Below are 26916 nucleotides of genomic sequence, written 5' to 3'. Positions count from 1 at the left end.
ATGGCTTTTCTTGATAAGTTAGCACAAGCTGAAGTGGACTGCTGTGGTATTACAGCCCCATTCAGTATGACCCTAGAATCTTCTCAGTAGGTCTACAGTGATTTCTGGCTAGTGACTAATAATCTGGCTGGGTCTTCAGTTTATATGTAGAAATACTCTAAAAATGGGACCAGAACATGAGAATATTCACATCTCAGATGATTACTCAACAAAAATTTTTCCCAAAATTATGCCATCTGCATGTAATTTATCATAATTTTTTCTTTATATATCTGAACTTTGCTGCATTAAACAATCTGCATTTCTTTCTTTCTCTTTCCCTCCCTCCCTCCCTTCCTCCCTTCCTTCCTTCCTTCCTTTTTTTTCTTTCTTCTTTAGAGACAAGGTCACTATGTTGCCCAGACTGGCCACTGCACCTGGCTAAGAATCTACATTTCACTAGTCAGTCATTTTCATAGCAAATTTGTGGTAAAAATGGCTATTCATAGGTGCCAGTGGTCTACATATTTTATAGAAGCTATCAACAGCCCTAAATTCTCACTAACTTTCAAGATCTAATCTCATTTTGTCTGGCTTATCCTAGTTTTATCTAGAAAACTTACCAAACTTTTTGTTTCTATTCTGACATGTCATAATACACTAAAAACTACTTCAAATAATTATATCTCAGCATATTTAATTGCTTCACCAAGTAGTTTTTGTGGTCTTACAATTTATACAATATTGTCTTAGGGTTTAGGGAATGGGAAGATACAGGAGACAGAATCCTATCCTTAGAACATTAGCAATTATAGAAAGTTTCACCATTCACTCAGTAAAAGATTCTCTTAAATTTCTAAAATGTTTGAATCTGAAGAAAATGCTAAAAGACTCATAGCTGGAATAACATTCTCTAGGGTACAAAAAGACAATATTAGCCTAAAGATCAACTAATGCTCATAGACTGCCTCCCCCACTAAACCACCTACATTCTGTTAAATATAGATACAAAGCCAGAAAGTCATATTTAGATTAATTCAGAGTTCTTTATGTTTCTTACTGACAGCCTTATGAGCTGTTCAATTTCTGCTCTAAGAAGTTTGAATGGTGGTGTCTTAAAATTTTTAACTTTTTATTTCTATTTTGTTTAATAAGTACTTTTCATAAACCGTCATTTCAACTATTAGTTGTTCTGTTATAACATTTCACCTAATTTTGGAAGACTTTAAAAAAAAAAACTAGTCTCCAACAGGCAAGGGAATTATCATCTACTGCAACATTAACTAGAATGAAGTTAAAAATAGTAAAACTTATTTCAAAAGTTGGCATTTTCTTTACAATTCTTCCCAATGTTTTTCTTTCCTAACAATTTATGTTATAATTTTTAAAATCTTCACAAAAATGATATACCTGCTGCACAGCTAGGTTATAATGACTGCACAGCTAAGATTTCCAAGTATCTTGCTCTTTGCTCAGTATATTTCTTTGCTCCTTGTGAAAAGGTTATTGTACAATAATTACACACCTTGTCATACCTTATTACTTTAGTATTTTACACTCTTCCCTGTTACCTTATTAGTAAAAAGGAAGGGGTGTGACACAGGACTAAGAGCTGTATGGACAAAAACAAGCCCTTAATAATTCCTGGCTCCAATCAGAAGCACCAATTATGATGAACATAATTAGATTAAATGAATAAAAAATATAGCTAATATATCCAACTACCTTCAGATTTCTTTCCTCTTCTTCTCCAGAATATAGACTTTTAATAAGAAAGAGTTGAGAAGATTAGTGTTAAGCAGCGGGAAATGAAGAGGAAGGACTTCATTCCTTATTCCATATCTAACTTCCTCACTATCTAAATTCTGGTTGTCATTTAAGTAGAATATCATAGAATTAGCCTATGCTATTCCTTGTTTCCTTCTCTATCTCCCAATTTTTAGTTATTTTTCTCTTCCTTAACTCATTAAGACCAACAGCTAAAGGATATCATCTCAACTTCCACTATAATTGTTCAGGAATTATTCAGTATTATTATGTCAGTCTCAGATGAGCCCTGGCACACTGTTTCAGGTAATCAATAAGAGGACAAAACCTGCTCAGATAGCAACTCACTCATTCAAATACTTATTGAATGCACATTATGAACCAGGCCCTGGTCAAGTACTACAAATTAATTGATGAGAAAGACAGACATAATCCATGCACTCATGAAGCTTACGGTCAAGAACAGATAAATGCTGAACAAGAAATTAAGGTGCAAAGGTCATGAAGGAGAAGTATATGCTAGAAGCATGTAATGAGGAACTAAACTATTCTGGGGGCGGGGGGGGGGGGACAAATTGACTTGGAGAAAGTGAGGAAAGGCATCCTGGTAGGAAATAAAACTTTAAATTAATCACTGAAGCCCTGCGAAGTTAGGGAAAATGTTTGAAAATGGGAAAAGGAAGTTGATGAAGATTAAAAACAATTCAGGAAGAGAAAACCTTTGCAAAAGCCTAGAAAAGGGAAACTGTATGCCACAGTCCATGAACTGAAAGAGAGTTAATACGACAGGAGTGTTGAGAACACATGGGACTTTCCTTAAAGGATTTCCTTAAATCTCTGTCCTAAGCCCACTTTTCTTCTCATTTTATACTGTTTTTTATGACTTCAATGGACCATCGCTTTTATTATGACCTATAAGGTCATACTTTTACAATTTTATTTCTGAATGTCTCACATTTCTTTTGAACTCTAGATTATTTATATACTACAGTCTACTCAAGGTTTCCAATTGACTTCTTCAAAGGCACCCCAAATCCCATGTGTATAAAATCAGACTCATCCTCCTCCTTTGAAAATCAGTCCTCTTTCACTGGCCCCTGTCTTTCCATTATTTTGGCTTATAGAAAAGAAACAGGAGTAATTTTGAACAATTGTCTCCATCCTCCTCCTGGTGATGGACTGCATGCTTGTGATCCCCACCCCCAATTCTTATGTTGAAACCCTAATCCCTCCTCATTATGGTGGTATTTAGAGCAGGGACTTTTGGGAAGTAATTAGACTTAGATTAGGTCATGAGGGCAGGGCCCTCATGATGGGATTAAGGCCCTTATACAAAGAGAAAAAGGACAGGGGATCCATCTCTCTTGGCTCTGCCATATAAGGATACAGCAAGAAAGCAATAATTAACTTTCGTACACGAGGAAACAGGCCCTTACCAGATTCAAATATGTTGGCACCTTAATCTTGAACTTTCCACATTCACCCAACCTCTGGAACTGTGTGAAATAAATGTTTGTTGTTTAAACTGCCCAGTCTATGGTTTTGTTATAGCAAGACGAGCAAAGATACTCCTTTACACATCCAATCTGTAATCAAACATCTTTATCTTAATCATCACCACCTTAGCCTACATAATTATCAACTTACCACTGGAGTATTAAAGACATACTGCCTAGTTTCTCTCCATTCATTCTAGCTATGCAATATTTATTCTCCACACTGCAACATTAAAATAATTCACTACAGGCTGGCACAGTGGCTCACACCCGTGGTCCCAGCTCTTTGGGAGGCCAAGGTGGGTGGATCACTTGAGATCAAGAGTTCAAGACCAGCTTGGCCAACATGGTGAAACCCCATCTCTACTAAACATACAAAAATTAGCTGGGCATGGTGAAGCATGCTTATAGTCCCAGCTACTCTGGAGGCTGAGGCATGAGAGTCGCTTGAACCTGGGGGATGGAGGTTGCAGTAAGCCAAGGTCGTGCCACTGCACTCCAACCTGGGTGACAGCAGCACTCTATCTCAAAAAAAAAAAAAAAAATTATGTGCTACAATATATATTTTCTGCTTCTCTTTAGGATGGAAAATGCTAGAAAGAAAATATCTTCTAATCTTAAAAAAACAGGATAATCTGCAAAATCACATGATTTTTTTGAACCACATATTGAGCAAAAATCACAGAGTAAACCACTAGTCTGAATCTAAGGAATACAGGTGCTTGCAAAGAGAGCATGTGCCAACACAGAGCACTGGTAAGAATAATTCAGCTAAAAATTTTATGACATAGGAGAAAGCTCAGCCACCATCATACTGAATGGGCAATACTGAATGGGCAAAAGCTGAAAGCATTCCCCTTCAGAACCAGAACAAGACAATGATGCCTACTCTCACCACTTCTATTTAACATAGTACTGGAAGTCCTGGCCAGAGCAATCAAGCAAGAGAAAGAAATAAAAGAGAAATAAGAAGAAAGGAAATCAAACTATCTCTGTTCACAAATGACATGATTCTATACCTAGAAAACATCGTAGTCTCTGTGCAACTGCTCCTAGATCTGATAAACTACTTCAGCAAAGTTTCAGTATACAAAATTAATGTACAAAATCAGTGGCATTTCTGTATACCAATAATGTCCAAGCTGAAAGCCAAATCAAGAATGCAATTTCATTCACAACAGTCAAAAAAGAATAAAATATCTAGGCATACAGCTACTCAGGGAGGTAAAAAATCTCTACAATGAGAATTATAAACTGTCTATGAAAGAAATCAGAGATGACACAAACAAATGGAAAAACATTCCATGCTCATGGATAGGAAGAATCAGTATTGTTATAATGGCCAAATGGCCCCCCAAAATTTATAGATTCAATGCTATTCCTATTAAACTACCAAAGACATTCTTGACAGAAATAGAAAAACTACTATAAAATACATATGAAACCAAAAAGAGCACAAATAGCCAAAGCAATCTTAAGCAAAAGAACAAAGCTAGAGGCATCACGTTACCTGAGTTCAAACTAGACTAGAAAGCTACAGTAACTAAAACAATGTGGCACTCATACAAAAACAGACACATAGACCAATGGAACAGAATAGAAAGCCCAGAAATAATGCCACACACCTAAACTATCTGATCTCTGACAAAGTTGACAAAAACAAGCAACGGGGAAAAGGACTGCCTATACAGTAAAAGTGCTGGGATAACTAGTGGCCAACAAGCATATGAAAAAATGCTCAGCATCACTAATCGTTAGAGAAATGCAAATCAAAACCGCAATGAGATACCATCTCATTATGACAGTCAGAATAGCTATTATTAAAAAGTCAAAAATTAACAGATGCTGGTGAAGTTGCAGAGAAAAGGAAATGTTTATGCGCTGCTGGTGGTAATGTAAATTATGCAGCTGGGAGAGAGTAACAGAAGCAAACCCTCTACCCCTGGGATAGGGGCAGGAATATATACTGTGCTAAGAAGTAAGGCTGCAAAAGGGCAGGAGCACTGAGAAGGCCACAAACCTTAAGCCCAGGGACAGACAGCACTTGCCATGAGGCTTACTGAGAAAAACAGTGAATAACACCACACTGTCTCTTACCACCAGATTAATGGGCTTAGAGTAAGAAGTAACTACAGTGTAGTGGTTTAAGAGGGGCAAGAACACGAAGAGAGATCCTCTCAGAGTAATAGAACAAAGTAGAGAGCTACAACTCAGGTTGGAACAGATACTGAGAAAAACTCTCTAGCAAATCAGCTCCCACTTAAATACAAAGTGATGTTGGAGGTATTTGAAGTCTGTGGTGCACTTAAAATAACTGTAGTAGCAATGTGTCTACATCTGGCTCAACTCAAAAAGTAGACTCAAAATCTCACACTAAAGACCTAGAACAAGGAAATGCATACCTAGTTCCAGCCATGAAACCTCAGCCTCTGCTGTCCTAAATATGATGTATGTACATGTTTCAACTAAACACTGAGAGGCATACAAAAAATTAAGGAAAGGCAACACAAAAACAACAACAGACAAAGCAATATCTGATTTGAATCATACTCAGGTATGAAAAATGTTGGAACTATCATGACAGGTAACTTGAAATAACTATAGTTAATATTTGAAATGCCCTAATGAAAAAGGTTGAAAACAAACAAGATGAGATAAATTATTTTAGCATAGAGGTATGAACTATAAGAAAGGATCCAATGAAATGCTATAATTCTGTTTTTATACAATAAGACAGATGAAGAATGCTCCCAATGAGTCCATAGGTAGATTCAATACGGACAAAGAAAGATCAGAGGTCTGAAGATAAATCAATTGAATTTATCTGAAGTTAAACCCAAGGAAGTCAAATTATCTGAGAATAAAATCACTCAGGTATAGAGAATCATGTTGTTTGCAAATAGAGAGGAGTGAAGGGAAAAGGAACAAAACATTTCATAACTTTGGCACAATATCAAATTGGAATCACAGAAAAACTACAGAGATTAAGACAACAGAATTCCTTGAGAAAATAATGCCTGAGAATTTCTCAAAATCAATGACAGACACCAAACTACAGACACAAAAACCCCAGGGAACAACACAAACAAAAAAATCTAGGCATATTGTATTTAAACTGTTGAAAACTAAAGACAGAATAAAATCTTGAAAGCAGCAAGGATTGGGGTGGGGAAGATACATTATGTACAGAGAAACAAAAATAAGAAAATAGAAGACTTCTTATCAGAAATTATACAAACTGGTAGATAACAGAATGACAGCTTTAAAGTACTGAATGAAATATCATGCCAACTAAACATTCTATAGCCAATGAAAATATCTTAAAAAATGAACCATTAAGACATCATTAACTAAAAAACAAAAACTGGGAGAATTGTTTGCCATCAGACCTCTTAATGATGTTCTCTAGGCAAGATACATATAATAATTTTTTTCTACACAAAGAAATAGTGTTGGAAGTAGAATAAATACAGGTAAATATAAAATTTAATTTTTATTGTTTTAATTCCCCTAATATATCATAGACCATCTAAAGCAAAAATAATGGCAGTGTATTATGTGTTTATTGCATATGTAGAGGTAAAATGCATGACAAAAATAGCACGAAGAATGGAGGGGATAAATTGGTAATATAAAGTGGTAAGGTCCTTAATCTACTTATGAATCAGTATAATATTATTTTAAGGTAGAATGATAAAGATGTAGATTATAAAATCTAAAGAAATGACTAAAAAAGTAGTTTGAGGAGTATAAATAATAAACCAATAGTGGAGAGAAATGGAATCACAAAAAATACCCAAGTAATCTAAAAGAAGGCAAATAATAAGGGACAAAGCAAAGAACAGATGGAACAAGAAAGCTTGCTATATGGCAGATTATAACAAATGTAAATGGTATAAACACACTAAGTAAATAACAGAGATAGATCAGATTTGACGAAAAAAAGTTCAACCCACTTTAAAGGCATAGATATATTAAAAATAAAAGGATGAAAAAGATATACCATGCAAACTCTACGTAGCTGTGACAATATTAGACAAAGTGAACTTTTGAATAATAAATGTTACCTGGAATTAATAGGGCCAGTTGATAATAATAAAGGAGTCAATTCTCTAGGAAGGTATAACAATTGAAATGTGTAATCATACAAAAACATAGTTTCAAAAGATATGAAGCAAAAATGGATTAAGCTGAGAAAACTACAGACAAACCCACAACTATGTTTGGAATCTTCAACATTTCTCTCTCAGTGATTGATGGAAAAAGAAGACAATGAGTGAATAAGGATACAGAAGCCCTGAAATGCACTATCAACCATTATTAACTATTTGACATTTGTAGAGCACTCTACCCAACAATAGCAGCATATGTGTTCAAAGACAGAATAGATTCTAGGTCATAAAACAAATTTAAACAGAGTATATTCTCTGATAGTAACAGAAATTGAAATAAAAGACAGATATCAATAAAAGATATTAATAGAAATCAATAAAAGAAAGACATCTAGAAAATTCAAAGTAAAAGAAAATTGAACAACATACTTCTAAATAATCAATGGGTCAAGGAGGAACTCTCAAGTCAAATAAAAAACCATTATCAACTGAAAGAAAATGAAAATAGAACATACCAACTTTGTGTGATGCAGCAAAAGCAACGCTTAGAGAAAAACACAATCTTAAATTAAATCTTAAATTCTTATATTAGAAAAGAAGATAAGTCTCAAAACAGTAATCTAAGATTTACCTTAAATTAGACAACGAAGAGCAAATTAAGCCAAAACAATCAGAAAGAAGTAAATTAAATCACTGAGAAGAGAAATCAGTGAAACTGAAAATAGAATCACAGGAAAAAAAATCAATAAAACCAAGAGCTAGCTCTTTGAAAAAAAAACCTACTAAATTAATAAACCACTCACCAGCTTAACTAAGCAAAAATAGAGAAGACACATACTACCGCTATGAGAAATTAAAAAAGAGAATATCACTGCAGACCCAACTGACATCAGAAAATAATAAAAGAATACTATGAATAATTGTATACCCATAAGTTTGACAACATAGACAAAATGGATCCATTTCTTAAATACACAAACTACAAAAACCTAGTGGAAAAGAAATACATAGACTAAGTTGATAATAATAAAGGTTTGATTCTCTAGGAAGTTGTAACAATTCGAAAGTGTAATCACATAAAAACAGTTTTAGAATATATGAAGCAAAAATGGATAAAGCTGAAAAAAATATAGACAAATCCACAATTATGTTTGGCATCTGTGTATTTAAAGCAAACCTATGTATATTAAAGCAATTAAGTTCTTAGTCAAGTACATTCCAAAAAGTAAAACTCCTGGTCCTGATGGTTTTTCTGGTAAAACTACCGATATTTCAAAAATAAATTGTACCAAATATACACAGCCACTTCCAGAAACTAGGAGGTGGGAACAGTTCATACATCATTTTAAGAGACAATCATCCCTGGAGACCAAACAGGGCAAAAATATTGCAAAAACCCAAAGCGTAGAACAATAAATTTCATGAATATCAATGCAAAAATCTTTAACAAAACGTTAGCAAACCGAGACCAGCAATATATTAAAAAGATAATATGTTGTACATATGTGCATTACCAAGTGACTGTATTCAGGAAATTCATGGTCAGCTTGGTATTCAAAAATAAACCAACGCAATTTGCTTTATTAAAAGACTGAATAATGAAAACAATACTGGCATCTCAATTGTAATGGTATTTGACACAATTTGGCATCCATTATAAAATATCTTTTAAAATCTACAATAGAAAAGAATATCCTTACTATGATTAGGAGCATCTACAAAATTCCTACAGCTAGCATAGTATTTAACGGTGAAATATAATGAGATGAAATACTCCCCTCCACTCCAAATCTGGAAGATAGCAACAATACCTCTGTCACTACTTCTTTTCACCATTGTATTTGAAGCCCTAACTAGTGCAATAAGGCAAGAAAAAGAAATAAAAGGCATATTTATTGGAAGAATAAATAAAACCATTTCTTATAGCACAGGCATAATTGTCTCATAGCAAAATTCCAATTCCAATAAATGTTTTTAGAACAAATAATGAATTTAGTAAGGTCACTGCCTACAAGGTCAATATACAAAAGTCAATCATATTCCTACACACTAGAAATGAACACTTGGAGTTTAATTGGAACTCTCTTATTGCTGGTGGGCACACACAATGGCATGGAAATTTGAAAAGTAATTTGTTTTAAGGTTAAACACACACTTAACTTATAACCCCAATGCTACTACCAGTAGGTATTTATCCAAGAGAAATAAAGACATTTTTCACATACAAACCTATGTGTAAATGTGTATAGCAGCTTTATTAATAATAATAGGAAACTAGAAGCAATCTAAAATATCCTTCAACAACTGAATGGATAAACTTTGGTATATTTATACAATGAAATACACCCCATCGATAAAAATGAACAGACTGTTGAAACATGCTACAACTTTAATAGATCTCAAGGGCACGATGCTGAGTGAAAGAAGCCAGATCCTAAAAGTTACATGCTGCATCAGATAATTTATATGACATTTGGAAAAAGACAAAACTATAAAGACAAAGAGCAAGCTAGTGGTTGCCAGACTTTGGGAATGGAGGGAGTGTTTAACACAAAAGGGGGGGAAAAAAAGAAATTTGTGATGTGATAAAAAGGTTAATGTTTTGTTTCTTGAGTGTGGTGGTGGATACAAAACTGCATTGCTCAGAACTCATGGAATTGTACACCACAGAGTGCATTCTACTCTATGTAAATTTAAAATGTCTTGAAATATTTTTATAGCTTCCTCCTATTTTTACAAGAACAAAAATTCTTTAACATTATTTCAATGGCTCTATATGGTCTGATTCCTCCTTACATCTCCATCCTAATTGTATATCAGGGTACCCCTACTCTCAAAGCCCTTAATACATCCTTCTTTCACTCTTTGAATACACCTTGCTCTCTCTTATTTGGAGATTTTGAGATATGGTTTTCATTGTATTGAAATCTCTTCCCCCATCTAGCTTGCGTGCTATTATCTTAGTTGTTTCCTATTCTTCCTTCAGATTCCTGTGGAATTATTATTTTTTCAGAGAAGATTTCTCTCATCTTCCTCTATTACAAGTTTTGTATTTTCCAATCTCTTGTTCATAGAATTTACTCTCAATAGCATTAATTATTTTATTAATATTTTTCTTACCCACTAGTCCCAAGTATAGTGCATGGCATATAGCAGGTGCTAAATAAATGTTTTACTTGATGGAATAGACATATAAACACATTTTTCTCTAATTTACAAATAAAAACTGTGTATATTTATGTTATACAACATGATGTTTTGATACGTGAATATATGTATACATTGTGGAATGGCTAAATCAAGCTAATTAGCATATCCATCACCTCACATACGTATCATTATTTTGTGGTAAGAATATTTAAAATCAATTCTTTTAGCAGTTTATAAGTATGTAGTACACTATTATTAGCTATAGTCACCATTGTGTACAAAAGATCTCTTGACCTTATTCCTCCTAACAGAAATTTTACATCCTTTGATCAACATTTCCCCAATTCCACCCCTCACTCCAGCCTCTGGTAATCACCATTCTACTCTCTGCTTCTACAGGTTCAACTTATTTAGATTCATATATAAGTGAGATCATGATGTATTTGTCTTTCTGTGCCCGGATTATTTCACTTAACCTAATGTCCTTTTGTTTCATTCATGTTGTTGCAAGTGAAAGGATTTTCTTCTTTTTTTAAGGGTATACAGTACTTCATTGTGTATATGTACCACATTTTCTTCATCCATTAATCTGTTGATGGACACTAAGGATGAGTCCATATCTTGGCTATTGTGAATAGTGTTGCAATAAGCATGGAAATGCAGGTATCTTTTTAACATACTAATTTAATTTCCTTTGGATATATACCTAATAGTAGGATTTCTGAATAATATAGTCATATTATTTTTAATTTTTTGAGAAACCTCCACGTTTTTCATAATGGGTGTATTAGTTAACATTCCCACCAACAATGTCCAAGGGTTCCTTTTTCTCCACACTCTTGCCAACACTTTTTATTATTAGTCTTTTTGACAAAAGCCATTCTAACTAGTGTGAGATAATATCTCATTGTGGTTTTAACCTGCAATATCTACTTAAAGAGATAGGAAATACTGGAGAAGGCAGGATTTCTAGGATGCAGAATACAAAGCTCCTCAGAGCCTCTATCCAGAATGACCATTTAACTGCTCAAAATTACAAAAAAAAAATGTGTAACAACCCCTGGAGATTGTCATAAGAACATAAAATGAATAGAGAAAAAGTTATTCAAGAAAATCTAACTACTTCTCAACGAGAAAAGCAAAAATCTTGGCATCTGAGCCATAGTTGCTGTTTTGACACCCCTCTTCCAGTTCTGTGCTAGGAAAGCTCTACCCCAGGCATTCTACTTCAGCAGGTTGTAATCATGAAGATAGGACTCCCTGCCCTTTCATCTGTCATTCTGGAGCTACGGTTTCACCCTGGGAGTGTCAGGCCAACAGTATTTCTCATGCTTCAGACCCTCAGCTCTGTGTTACAAAAGGTCTGTTCCAGGTAAGTATAGTAGAGGACTAGGTCTCCTTTTCCCCCACTCAGTCTCCACCTGTAGGATGGAAGTCCTTTTCCAGATGTGACAGGCTGAGAATACTGGATTCACATCTGCCCTTACCTAGCTTGCTTAGGTTTCATGCCACAAGGGGCAACCAGGAAAACTAGAAGCAAGCTGCCACCCCAGGGCCTATTCATGCCCATTCATGATGCATGGTGGCTCATGCCTGTAATCCCAGCTCCTCGGGGGACTGAGGTGTGAGAATTGCTTGAACTCAGGAGGCAGAGGTTGCAGTGAGTGGAGATTGCACCACTGAACTCCAGCCTGGGTGACAGAGCGAGCCTTCATCTCAAAAAAAGAAAAAAAAAATTAAACAAAAACAGTTGAGGACTTCAATACTCAACTTTTAATAAAAGTTAAAATAACTAGCAGAAGATCAACAAGAAAATAGAAGACGTGAACAACTATAAAGCAACTAGATCTACCAGTTTTATAGACTACTCCACCTAACAACAGCAGAACATACAGTCTTCTTAATTGCACATAAAATATTTTCCAGGATAGACCATATGGTAGGTCATTTTTAAAAGCCGATAAATTTAAAAGTATTGAAAACATAAACAAATTTTTTCCAACCAGAATAGAATAAAATTATAAGGCAATAACAGAAGGAAATTCGGGGAATTTACAGATATGTGGAAATTAAACAACACCATCCTAAATCATACATTAGTCAAAGACAAAAGAGAAATTAGAAAATACATTGATATGAATAAAAATAAAAACACAGTGTATCAAAGTCTATGGAATGCAGCTACCACTGGTGCTTAGAGAGAAATTTAAAACTTCAAATGCCCATAATAATCAAGAAGAAAGATCTTAAAAGATATTGCAATATTCTACTTTCAGAAACAAACAAACAAAAAAAGCAAAGCAAACACACCTAAAGTAAATAAAATAAAGGATAGAGTGAAAACAAATGAAGTACGGAATAGAAAACAAATAGCGGATATGAAAACCCACCAAAACTTTGTATTTTAGAACAATCAAAAAAATCTGAAAATCTTTAGCTATGTTAACCAAGAAAAAAAAAAAGAGAAAATACTAAAATCAGTAAAATCAAGAATGACAAAAGGGACAACAGTACAATCTCTATAAAAATAAACAGGATTATAAGAGAATATTATGAACAACTGTATGCCAAGAAACTAGATAACTTATATGAAATAGACAAAGTCCTGAGAAGATACAGATGCTGAAATTAAATCAAGAAGAAAAGGAGAACCTAAATACACCTATGACAAGTAAACAGATTAAATTAGCAATCAAAAACTTTTCCCACAAAGAAAAGCCCAGAACCAAATGGTTTTGCTGGTGAATTCTTTCAAACATTTAAAGAATGATTAATGCCAGTTCTTTACAAACTCTTCCAGAAAACACAGAGCAGGGAACACTTCTTGACTCTAAATAAAACCTGCATTAACGTGATACCAAAATCAGACAAAAACATCATGAGAAAACTATAAACGAGTATTTTTATGAATATAAACACAAAAATCCTTTAAAAAATACTAGCAAACCAAATTCAACAATATATAAAAAGAATTATATTCCATGACTAAGTGGGATTTTTTTTCTAGGAATTCATGGTTGGTTTAATATATAAAAATCAATTGACGTTAATACACCATAACAATAGAATAAGGAACAATAACAACTAGTCACCTCAGTAGATGCTGAAAAAGCATTTGACAAAATTCAACACTCTTCTACAATTAAAAGCCTCAAGAAACTAGGAATAGAAATCTTCCTTAACCTGATAAAGGGCATATAAAAACAAAACACAGCTAACATCATACTTAATGATGAAAAACGGAAACTTTCTCCTAAAATCTGGAACAAGACAAGAACGTCTGCTCTTAATACTTCTATTCAATATTTTGCTGTAGGCTCCATGCAGGGCAAATAGGTAAGAAAAAGAAATAAAAGGAACCAGATCAGAAAGGAAGTAAAACAATGTCTCTTTGCAGGTGACATAATCTTATTCATAGAAAATCCTGAGGAATTTAGTAGAAGACTATTAGGAATAATAAACAAACTTACAAGATCAACATACAAAAATCAATTGCTTATCTTATACTCTAGAAATTCACATTTCAAACATGAAATTTTTAAAAATTCCATTTATAATAGCATCAAAAAGAATGAAATACTTAAGTATAAATTTTTTAAACGTATAAGACTTGTATAATTTAAACAATTTTTTATTTTTCATTTTTCTGGATACATAGTGGGTGTATATATTTATGGGGTACATGAAATGTTTTGATACAGGAATGCAATGTGAAATAAGCACATCATGGAGAATGGGGTATCTGTCCCCTCAAGCATTTATCGTTTGAGTTACAAACAATCCAATTACACTCTTTAAAGTTATTTTAAAATGTACAATTATTATTGACTAGTCACCCTGTTGTGCTATCAAATAGTAGATCTTATTCATTCTTTCTAACTATTTGTTTTGTACCGATGAACCATCCCCATCTGTCCCTGAGCCCTCCAGTACCCTTCCCAGCCTCTGGTAACCATCTTTCTACTCTCTATTACCATTAATTTTATTGTTTTGATTTTTAGATCCCACAAATAAGTGAGAACATGCAATGTTTGTCTTTCTGTGCCTGGTTTATTCCTCAAAAATATTTTTGAAAGAAATTAAAGAAAATACAATAAATGGAAAGACATCTGTAAGTCTATTTACAGATAGACATCTTAGACATCTCTATCTACAGATTCAATGTAATCCCTATCATAATCCCAGCTCATTTTTTTGCAGTAATTAACAGCATGATCCCAGAATTCATATAAACTTACAAAGAACCCAGAATTGCCAAAGCAGACTTAAAAATGATGCACAAAATTGGATAACTCACACTTCCTGATTTTAAAACTTACTGCAAGCTAATCAAAACAGTATGCTACTGGCATAATGACAGACATATCAACCAATGGAATAGAATATAGAGCCTAGAAATTAGCCTTTCCATATACAGTTAATTGATTTTTGACATGAGTGTCAACACCATCAATGCAAAAAGGACAGACTTTTCAACAAATGTTGCTGAAAAAACTGGATATCCACATGCCAAAGAATTAATTTCAACTCCTACCTCATACCATACACTATTCCAAACTCAAAATGAATCACAGACCCAAATGTAAGAGCTAAAACTGCAAAACTCAAACAAAAGAGCTAAGTATGCCCATTAACAAATGAATGGAAAATACACAATGGAGTACTATTCAGCCATAAAAAAGAATGAGATCCAGTCATTTTCAACAACATGGATGGAACTGAAGATCACTATGTTAAGCGAAATAAGCCAGGCACAGAAAGACAAAGATTTCATATTCTCACTTATTTATGGGATCTAAAAATTAAAACAATTCAACTCATGGTCATAGAGAGTAGAAGGATGGTTACCAACGGCTGGGAAGAGTAGGGGCAGGTTGTGGGGAGGTGAGGGTAGTTAATGGGTACAAAAAGAAAAAAATAGAAAGAATGAATAAGACCTATTTTTTTTTTTTTTTTTTTGAGGCAGAGTGTCGCTCTGTTGCTCAGGCTGGAGTGCAGTGGCGCGATCTCGGATCACTGCAAGCTCCGCCTCCCAGGTTCACGCCATTCTCCTGCCTCAGCCTCCTGAGTAGCTGGGACTACAGGCGCCCACCACCACGCCTGGCTAATTTTTTTGTGTGTGTTTTTTTTTAGTAGAGAAGGGGTTTCACCATGTTAGCCAGGATGGTCTCCATCTCCTGACCTCGTGATCTGCCCGTCTTGGCCTCCCAAAGTGCTGGGATTCCAGGCGTGAGCCACCGCGCCAGGCCTTTTTTTTTTTTTTTTTTTTTTTTTTTGAGACAGAGCGTCACTCTGTCATCCAGGCCGAAGTGCAGTGGTGCAATCTCTGCTCACTGCAACCTCCACCTCCCAGGTTCAAGCAATTGTCATGCCTCAGCCTCCTGAGTAGGTGGGAGGCATGCACCATCACACCCGGTTAATCTTTATACTTTTAGTAGGGACGGGATTTCGCCATGTTGGCCAAGCTGGTTTCAAACTCCTCGCCTCAAGTGATCCACCCGCTTTGGCCTCCCAAAGTGCTGGTAGTATAGACAAGGGCCACTGAGCCCAGCCAAGACCTACTATTTGATAGCACAGTAGGGTAACTATAGTTAACAATACTTAATTGTATATTTTAAAATAACTTTAAAGAGTATAATTGGATTGTTTGTAACTCAAAGGATAAATGCTTCAGAGAATGGATACCATATTCTCCATGATGTGCTCATTTCACATTGCATTTCTCTATCAAAACATCCCATGTACCCCATATATACACCTACTATATACCCACAAAAAATTCAAAAAATAATAATTTTTAAAAAATTGTTGTGACTTTGGGTTAGGCAATGGTCTCTTAGATATGATACCAAAAACACAAGTGACAAAATAAAGAATAAGAGATATTGTACTACATCAAAATTAAAACCCTTTCACTGAAAACTATACTATCAACAAAGAGGAAAATACTGCTCACAGAATAAGAAAAAATATTTATAAATTAGATCTATGATAACACATATATCCAGAGCATGCAAAGAACAAAAACTCAACAATAAAAAGAAAATCCAATTCAGAAATGTATCAACTATGTTTCTAGCTTCATGCTAGTTTCTAGTTTCTAGTTCAACTAGTTTCTAGTTTCATGCTTTAACATCTGCCCTACGTGTGTGTGCTGGACACACCTTGTTCTGGACAACTTGATAATATGCCTAAGTCACCTGCCTTCCTCATCTCCCCCATCTCCTCCCAGGTTGGCTCCTCCTCCCAGGGATGTGCTTTTCAGATGTAAACCAATCAATCAGGAGTCCACAACCCAACCTCCTCCTTTATAAAATTCTCACCTTCTGGGCCACTATACACCTGCCTTGATGTATAGTGGCCCAGGGCCAGGTAACAGGCAACTAGGGATAGCCTCTATACCCCATAGCTCACTGAAATTATTCAAATTAGCCAAACTAGCCTGCTTGCCCTTCTTCACCAGTTAACTTCCTGCAGAAACCACAGTAAAGGCCTTGCCCTCAGTTCCCTCCTTTCTCCTCTCTTCCTCATCACTGACCCTGGTGCTTCTTCATCTGGCCCCATGTGGTGTCGCATGCCTCCTCTCTTTCAACTGTAATGAGCTGTCTTTTCAATGGCAGTCATCTCCTGATCTATAGGCCTTGCTACACTCCTTCCTTCCTTCCTTCCTTCTTTCCTTCCTTCCTTCCTTCCTACCTCCCTTCCTTTTCTCTTCTCTTCTCTTCTTCTCCTCCTCCTTCTCCCTCTCTCTCTCTCCTTTCCCCCTCCCTCCCTCCCTTCCTTCCTTCTTTCCTTCCTTCCTTCCTCCCTCCCTCTCTTTTCTCTTCTCTTCTCTTCTTCTCCTTCTCCTCCCTCTCTCTCTCTCCTTCCTCCTTCCCTCCCTCCCTCCCTTCCTTCCTTCCTTCCATGAGGTATTTCTTTGATACCCAGGATGGAGGCTGAAATGCAGTGTTACAATTATGGCTTGAACTACTGGGCTCAAGTGATCCTCCCTCACAGCTGGAACTACAGGTGCACGCCACCATGCCCAGCTAATTTTTTATTTTTGACATTTTTTAGAGACTGTGTCCCGCTATGTTACCCAGGCTGGTCTCAAATTCCTGATCTCAAGGGAGCCTCCCGCCTCAGTCTCCAGAGTGGCTGGGATTACAGACATGCCACTGTACCTGGCTCTAATTTTCTATTAATACAAATATTTTAAAACAAATAAAGGGCCAAAAATTTGAATAGATATATTTCCAAAGCAAATATCCAAATGACAAATAAGCACATCAAAGGATGTTCAACGTTAGTCATTAAGAATATGCAAATCAAAACCACAGTGAGATTCTACCTCACAACAACTAGGACAGCTATAATAAAAAATACAAACAAGTATTTTCGTAACAAGTTTTGGGAAAGATGTGAAGGGCTTGGAACCCTCACACATTACTGGTAGGAATGTAAAATGATTCTGCCACTGTGCAAAAGAGTTTGGCAATTCCTTAACATATTAAACATAGAGTTACCATATGACCATGCCTTGAATGTCCTACTCAATCCCATCTAATGAGTCAATTTCCCTATATTTACCCATGAGAAATGAAAACATATACCTACACACAAAAAAATTGTACATGAATGTTCACAGCAGCATTGTTCATAATAGCCAAAAGGCAGAGACAACCCAAATTTTCACCAACTAGTGAACAGATAAACAAAATGTGCCATATCCATATAAAGAAATATTATTCAACCACAAAAGTAAATGAAGTACTGATACGTATTACAACATGGATGGATCTTAAAAAAAAATGTCCTAAGTGAAAGAAGCCTATCACAAAAGATCAAATATTGTATAATTCAACTTATATAAAATGACCAGAATAGACAAATCTATATGGAGACAGAAAGCAGATTAGTGGTTTCCTGAGGCTAGGGGGCTAGGGGTAGGAAGTGACTGCTAATTGATTTCTTTCGGGGAAGAAGAAAGTGTAAAATTAGATTGTGGTGATGGTTGCATAATGCTGTGAACTCACTAAAAAGCAGTGAGTTGTGTCTTTCGGTGGATGAATTGCATAATATGTGAATTATATCTCAATAAAGCTATTAAAAATATTGAAAGAGTATGATTCCTTTGACATCCAAGGGAAGACACAAAGTTCCTAGCTGGAAATACTAATCTGATAGGCATTTGCACACAGGGAAAGAGATATGAACTCACAGAGGGAGGCAAGGAGGTCAAAATAAGGGCTCAGTTGACTTTCTTCACTTTACTAATTCATCAAAGGGAATTTTCTTTCAAACCTTGAAAAAACTCAAAGTAAGAACTCAATACCATTTAATGAGTACATTTTTATTGTATTTATAATAATCACCGTTGCTACTGCATGTGCATTGTGAATAGCTCACTTTTCTTTGGGCTTTGCTATTTCAGTTGGCTTTGAAAGTGTCTTGATGGTATTATAAAGCTGGGCAGGGTTATTAGCCCATTTGCAGACAATGTGCCTGTTTGAGAAGTAGAGGAAAGAAAAGCAGAAGACAGAAGAGGGGGAGCAATAGGAATAGTAATAACTTAGTAACTCCACTAACATTCTTTATTAGGATGTTCTATGCTTTGGCAGCCACCCGATGAGTGAGATATTTGGTAGCTGGTGCTGAGGCACAGGGAAAACGAAATCAACCAAATCCCTAGTAACTTTGGTGACCAAATTTCAAGTGTTATCATTCATTTTTTCATTTATGGCAATTTACAAATGTGTAACTGTATTTAAGAGGGTAATTAGACATTAAATAATTTGATTTTTGTAATAATGGAGAAGCTAGTATTTCACTTTCATTTATGGAATATTGTTTTCTCAAAGACACTTTTCAGGAGCAATGGATGCATCTGAAATGCCAGCTGAGCAACACTGTAGAAGATTCTCACAGTCATGCTTGCCTCTGAGTGGGAATGATGAAGACCTTTCTAATAGAATTTCAATTATGTTTTAATTAACCTGGCTGGAGCGTACAAGTAGAATTCAAATGAAATCTAGCAAAGTTGTTTAGGTATGTGTTCAAAAAGCAGCTCATAAATTAAACAGAGGAAACCCACAAGACTGGGGACAGGTGAGACAGCTTAAAAAGTTAACTACTAACTTCATTGTTGTGGAGCATATCACAATTTCAAAGAAATATCCATGTCTAGTTACTGCGGAGGTACTCTTCACATTCTAGCTTTATGTTTTTCTTTCATATCCTCACCCACCTTCCCTACAAAGTGGGTAGAGATTGTGTGGAAGCACCCTAGCATATATTAATACTTAAGTCTGAGATTCAGTAAGAGATTACACAGTAATAGCATATCAGAATTTATATAAGAGGTTGACAAATAAAGGGTAATTTTAAAAACACATTGTATTTTATAATTTTATATTGGAAAAAATACTATTGTTCCTATAAAACAAGAAAACTATATAGAATGAGTTATCAGCTGGGTGTAGTGGCTCACACCTGTAATCCCAGCACTTTGGGAGGCCAAGGCAAGTGGATCACTCAAGGTCAGCAGTTCAAGACCAGCCTGGCCAGCATGGTGAAACACCATCTCTGCTAAAAATACAAAAATTAGCCAGGTGTGGTGCTGCGCACCTGTGATCCCAGCTACTTAGGAGGCTGAGGCAGGGGGAATTGCTTGAATCTGGGAGGCAGAGGTTGCAGTGATCCAAGATCAGGCCACTGCACTCCAGCCTGGACAACAGAGTGAGACTCTGTCTCAAAAAAAATAAATAAATAAATAAAATAAAACATCAATATCTTACTGATCAGAAAGCACATTTGGACTCTTTTACAAAGAAAACACTCTTAGATTAGAGTATTGGGAGGTGTGTGTATGGAAAGTGCAGTTTTATCTAAAGGTGAAAATGTTTTTAAAGGTTCAGAAACATTGCTTTAAATAAATTCTTAATTTATCAATATTGTAAGTTTGAATTTTCAGAGGTCTCCTTCTTCAAGCACATATATGCGTAAGATATATATGTACCCATAGACACATATTTCTACCATATACATAATTTAAGTGATAGTTTCATAAACTAATTCAAAACAACTGACTTCTGTGGGGTTTTTTGGGGTTTTTTTTTGTGTGTGGGTTTTTTTGTTTGTTTGTTTGTTTGTTGAGACAGAGTTTCACTCTTGTTGCCCAGGCTGGAGTTCAATGGCATGATCTCAGCTCACTGCAAGCATCACCTCCCACGTCCAAGCGATTCTCCTGCCTCAGCCTCCTGAGTAGCTGGAATTACAGGCAGGAGCCACCACACCTGGCTAATTTTGTATTTTTAGTAGAGACAGGATTTCTCAATGTTGGACAGTCTGGTCTCGAACTCCCAACCTCAGGTGATCCGCCCGCCTCAGCCTCCCAAAATGCTGGGATTACAGGCGTGAGCCACTGCGCCCCACAACTTCTGTGTTTTTAATGTAAAATATTTCCTACAGTATATGTTATAGTACTATGATTATTTAAGAATAATAAACCCATTCTATTCCTTCCTTTTAGGCAGCATATCTGGTTTTAAGGAGATGTTTCCAGATTAGATCATCAATCAAAAAGAAATTTGAGTCTCTGTCCAAATTGAACTGCGTACATCTGGTCAGAACAACATCTGAAATAATCAAACAGGTGAGACTCTACTTAAGGAAGAAATCTAGGGAAAATATGCCTATGACCTTGATATGGTTTTGGCTATGTGTCCCCACCCAAATCTCATCTTGAATTGTACTCCTATAATTCCCATGTGTTGTGGGAGGGACCCAGTGGGAGATAATTTGAATCATGGGGGCAGTTTCCCCCATACTGTTCTCACGGTAGTGAATAAGTCTCACAAGATCTGACGGTTTTATCAGGGGTTTCCACTTTTGCATCTTCCTCTCTTCTCTTGCCACCACCATGTAAGAAGTGCCTTTCACCTCCTGCCATGATTCTGAAGTCTCCCCAGCCATGTGGAACTCTAACTCCAATTAAACCTATTTTCTTCCTAGTCTCAGGTATGTCTTCATCAGCAGCATGAAAACAGACTAATACAGACCTTAACCATGGCTAATAGCTCTCCTGTCTAAAATGTCTCCTTATACTTAAAAGGAATCATTGCTGATATACTGCATTTACAACAAATTTTTTCTCTTTTCTAGAAGACAATTATTAATTGGCCACCATCCTTCAAATACCATTTTTATCATTTTTATTTCTTCTCACATTTTATTAAAATTTTTAGAATTAAAGAGATGCAAAAAAAAAAAAAACTATTAAAACCTCATTGGCTTTGGGTAAACACCAGATAGGGCTTCAAAACAAGGTTCCTCACTTATTGGATGTGTAAATTAATATTATTCAATCCTAGCTGGTTGTGTAGGTTCATGCCTGTAGTCCCAGCTACTCAGGAGGCTGAGGCAGGAGCATCGCTTCAGCACAGGAGTTCAAGTCAAGCCTGGGCTGTATGTGTATATATATATATATATATATATATATATATATATATATATGTATATATATATTCTTAATCTCTTGTTTATAAATGGGTGTAGTCATATCTATCTCATAGGGTTACTGTAAGGTTTAAATGAGACAAAGCAAATAAGTGTCTGATATATCATAAACATTCAAAAAATGATATCTCTTATCATAGCATGGATGAAAATTGGTACAGAGTTCATAGATTCTGTTACCTCTCTTTTCATAAGTAGGAAGTGAAAACCACAGTCAGGCAACTCTTCTAAAGTCATCAAGTATATTGATGACAGTACGAGAATCTAGGTGTCCCGACTTTCTCCTTCACCAGCCTCCAAGGGCTTCTAATTTCACACAGGATAAATTCCAAATTCCTTAACAAGTCATAAGGCTCTTAAATGAGCTCTGCCTATCTACCTGTCCAGGTTCACTTCCTATCGTGTAGCTCTTCATCCCATACCCCAGACTGCAGAATTGTTCTAAGGTCTCCTGGGATTTCAAAATCTCGCCGGACTCCTAGACCTCCTGTGCTGTGCTGGGTGACCCCTCCACTAGAAGCTCTTCCTGATCATCGTCCTCTTCCAGATGGAACTGTCCACTCCCTCTTGCGTACTTACTACACTGTGTTCTTTTTTTATCTCATAGCACTGTGACTGCACTGCAGTGGCTTGTTTTGATGTCTGAATCTCTCTATTAGAACACAAGCTCCTGCAGAAAGCAGTACAGTGGGTAGCACTTCTGTTTCTGCTTCTGTTTCCACCCTTGAGATTATATCAAGGGAGAAATGTAGGGCAGTTGGGAAGTGATTACTTTTGGCGTGAATAGTCAAAAACAGCTGGGAGTGTTCCAATAAGGTCCTCTGAACAAATATGTATCTCCAAACATCATGGGAGGTAGGGGGCTGTGTCAGTTATTCAAATAAATGTTGGAGTGGAGTCAGATGATAAATATTTGCTCTCTTAGGAATAAAATGATTCCATGTATATATTATGCTCAACTGGGGATTTCATCTACTATTTGTTTACTTTTCATCGTTTTTCATACTTATTCTAAGTGTTAATACTTTACTTTCATCTTTAATAAACACAGGGTTTTAAAACTCTTTTTGGGTCTATATTTGAAAAATATATACTTATTACTTAGCAACCTACACAGAAGCAAACTCTAAAACTCTGACCTATTATATATATCTCAGACCTAGTTGGTAACTGATACACACGAGCTTTCTTTATTTTCAGGAAAGTCTCATTAGTCTTCCAATTCCTCTCTCCCTCCACACATATACACAGCCTTGTTCAGTATCTCTGTCCTCCCTCTCTTGTAGTACTTCTCAGCTGCCACAGAGTGAGTGATAGAAAAAAGGGGGGGAAAAAAACTAACAAAGACCAAAAGAAAGTACAGTGTGACACGGAGATGCAAAAAGGCAAAAAGGAAAACTTTAAGCAAAAATGAAATATGAGTGAGTGAGCGGCAGGGCTAAATTCTGAGATAGTGTCATAGATTCAAAAACTTCAAAAGCAAAGACCAAAATAATATAAAGTTTTGGCTGTGAATTAAAGGAGGAAGGAAAATCAAGGATGTGTCAAAATACATAAAAATACCTTTTCTTTTCAACAGGCAGATGGTCTCATGTCCATAACCTCTGCTCTAAGCCTATATAATGTATTTGAGTTTGTCTGCATGTATGTATGTGTGTACACAATTATGCTTAATTTTCTGATAATTTTTACTTTCTCAAAAAGAGTGAATTTAGGAAATCAAGACATTCCCAAAGAAGTGTCATGCGCAGATAATTTTTTCATGGAGTAATTATCAGATCCTCACTCAGGACCCAAAGGAAGCAAACTAATAATTTGTGGCCCTTTCAAAATAATCTTTAAGCAATATTCATTCAAATGTATTCAGTGAAGATGGAGAGGTACCAATTTCTATTAATAATTATTGAATTCAGGAGGCTCTTACAGTGGTCCCTGCTGGCCCTTGGTGACGGGTCGCGTCAGTTCCGACCCGGACCCGTACGCTGCTGCGCTGACGTGGCTCCCGGAAGTAGGGCTGGCGTAGGGCCGCCGTGTTGCCGCAGGATAGTAATGATGACACTAAAGATGTTTCACTGTTTGATGCGGAAGAGGAGACGACTAATAGACCAAGAAAAGCCAAAATCAGACATCCAGTAGCATCGTTTTTCCACTTATTCTTTCGAGTCAGTGCAATCATCGTCTGTCTTCTCTGTGAGTTGCTCAGCAGCAGCTTTATTACCTGTATGGTTACAATTATCTTGTTGTTGTCGTGTGACTTTTGGGCAGTGAAGAATGTCACAGGTAGACTAATGGTTGGCCTACGTTGGTGGAATCACATTGATGAAGATGGAAAGAGCCGTTGGGTGTTTGAATCTAGAAAGGAGTCCTCTCAAGAGAATAAAACTGTGTCAGAGGCTGAATCAAGAATCTTTTGGTTGGGACTTATTGCCTGTTCAGTACTGTGGGTGATATTTGCCTTTAGTGCACTCTTCTCCTTCAGAGTAAAGTGGTTGGACACAGACACACACAGAGGAAGGACCGTGTGAAGACGAACGGGGAAGATGCCGTCCACAAGCCAAGGAGAGAGGCCTTAGAGGAAACCAGCCCTGCTGACACCTTGATCTTGGGCTTCCAGTCTCCAGAACTACATACCTGACTTGGGGGAGGAGCCAAGATGGCCGAATAGGAACAGCTCCGGTCTACAGCTCCCAGCGTGAGCGACGCAGAAGACGGGTGATTTCTGCATTTCCATCTGAGGTACCGGGGTCATCTCACTAGGGAGTGCCAGACAGTGGGCGCAGGCCAGTGGGTGCGCGCACCGTGCGCGAGCCGAAGCAGGGCGAGGCATTGCCTCACCTGGGAAGCGCAAGGGGTCAGGGAGTTCCCTTTCTGAGTCAAAGAAAGGGGTGACAGACGCACCTGGAAAACTCGGGTCACTCCCACCCGAATATTGCGCGTTTCAGACCGGCTTAAAAAACGGCGCACCACGAGACTATATCCCGCACCTGGCTCGGAGGGTCCTATGCCCTCGGAGTCTCGCTGATTGCTAGCACAGCAGTCTGAGATCAAACTGCAAGGTGGCAGAGAGGCTGGGGGAGGGGTGCCCGCCATTGCCCAGGCTTGCTTAGGTAAACAAAGCAGCCAGGAAGCTCGAACTGGGTGGAGCCCACCACAGCTCAAGGAGGCCTGCCTGCCTCTGTAGGCTCCACCTCTGGGGGCAGGGCACAGACAAACAAAAAGACAGCAGTAACCTCTGCAGACTTAAATGTCCCTGTCTGACAGCTTTGAAGAGAGCAGTGGTTCTCCCAGCACGCAGCTGGAGATCTGAGAACGGCAGACTGCCTCCTCAAGTGGGTCCCTAACCCCTGACCCCCGAGCAGCCTAACTGGGAGGCACCCCCCAGCAGGGGCACACTGACACCTCACACGGCAGGGTATTCCAACAGACCTGCAGCTGAGGGTCCTGTCTGTTACAAGGAAAACTAACAAACAGAAAGGACATCCACACCGAAAACCCATCTGTACATCACCATCATCAAAGACCAAAAGTAGATAAAACCACAAAGATGGGGAGAAAACAGAACAGAAAAACAGGAAACTCTAAAATGCAGAGCGCCTCTCCTCCTCCAAAGGAACGCAGTTCCTCACCAGCAACGGAACAAAGCTGGATGGAGAATGATTTTGACGAGCTGAGAGAAGAAGGCTTCAGACGATCAAATTACTCTGAGCTACGGGAGGACATTCAAACCAAAGGCAAAGAAGTTGAAAACTTTGAAAAAAATTTAGAAGAATGTATAACTAGAATAACCAATACAGAGAAGTGCTTAAAGGAGCTGATGGAGCTGAAAACCAAGGCTCGAGAACTACGTGAAGAATGCAGAAGCCTCAGGAGCCGATGCGATCAACTGGAAGAAAGGGTATCAGCAATGGAAGATGAAATGAATGAAACGAAGCGAGAAGGGAAGTCTAGAGAAAAAAGAATAAAAAGAAATGAGCAAAGCCTCCAAGAAATATGGGACTATGTGAAAAGACCAAATCTACGTCTGATTGGTGTACCTGAAAGTGATGCGGAGAATGAAACCAAGTTGGAAAACACTCTGCAGGATATTATCCAGGAGAACTTCCCCAATCTAGCAAGGCAGGCCAACGTTCAGATTCAGGAAATACAGAGAACGCCACAAAGATACTCCTCGAGAAGAGCAACTCCAAGACACATAATTGTCAGATTCACCAAAGTTGAAATGAAGGAAAAAATGTTAAGGGCAGCCAGACAGAAAGGTCGGGTTACCCTCAAAGGGAAGCCCATCAGACTAACAGTGGATCTCTCGGCAGAAACCCTACAAGCCAGAAGAGAGTGGGGGCCAATATTCAACATTCTTAAAGAAAAGAATTTTCAACCCAGAATTTCATATCCAGCCAAACTAAGCTTCATAAGTGAAGGAGAAATAAAATACTTTACAGACAAGCAAATGCTGACCGATTTTGTCACCACCAGGCCTGCCCTAAAAGAGCTCCTGAAGGAAGCGCTAAATATGGAAAGGAACAACCGGTACCAGCCGCTGCAAAATCATGCCAAAATGTAAAGACCATCAAGACTAGGAAGAAACTGCATCAACTAACGAGCAAAATCACCAACTAACATCATAATGACAGGATCAAATTCACACATAAGAATATTAACTTTAAATGTAAATGGACTAAATTCTCCAATTAAAAGACACAGACTGGCAAGTTGGATAAAGAGTCAAGACCCATCAGTGTGCTGTATTCAGGAAACCCATCTCACGTGCAGAGACACACATAGGCTCAAAATAAAAGGATGGAGGAAAATCTACCAAGCAAATGGAAAACAAAAAAAGGCAGGGGTTGCAATCCTAGTCTCTGATAAAACAGACTTTAAACCAACAAAGATCAAAAGAGACAAAGAAGGCCATT

The 26916-nt window shown here is 37.1% G+C and overlaps 1 protein-coding gene across 1 annotated transcript; it reads left to right on the top strand.

Annotated features, from left to right (window-relative positions):
• Nucleotides 1-24528, top strand: LOC100983385 (Golgi apparatus membrane protein TVP23 homolog B-like). Its single transcript, XM_055096495.1, has 4 exons — nucleotides 1-86; nucleotides 11696-11876; nucleotides 21018-21140; nucleotides 24016-24528. Exons 1-4 carry the CDS (start codon nucleotides 1-3, stop codon nucleotides 24526-24528), a joined length of 903 nt encoding a protein of 300 aa, XP_054952470.1.
• The last annotated feature ends 2388 nt before the right edge of the window (nucleotides 24529-26916 follow it).

Source organism: Pan paniscus, chromosome 10 (assembly GCF_029289425.2).
Source record: "Pan paniscus chromosome 10, NHGRI_mPanPan1-v2.0_pri, whole genome shotgun sequence".
NCBI classification, from domain to species: Eukaryota; Metazoa; Chordata; class Mammalia; order Primates; family Hominidae; genus Pan; species Pan paniscus.
The sequence above is the reverse complement of the archived record's forward strand: the minus strand, read 5'-3'. Positions and strand labels throughout refer to the sequence as shown.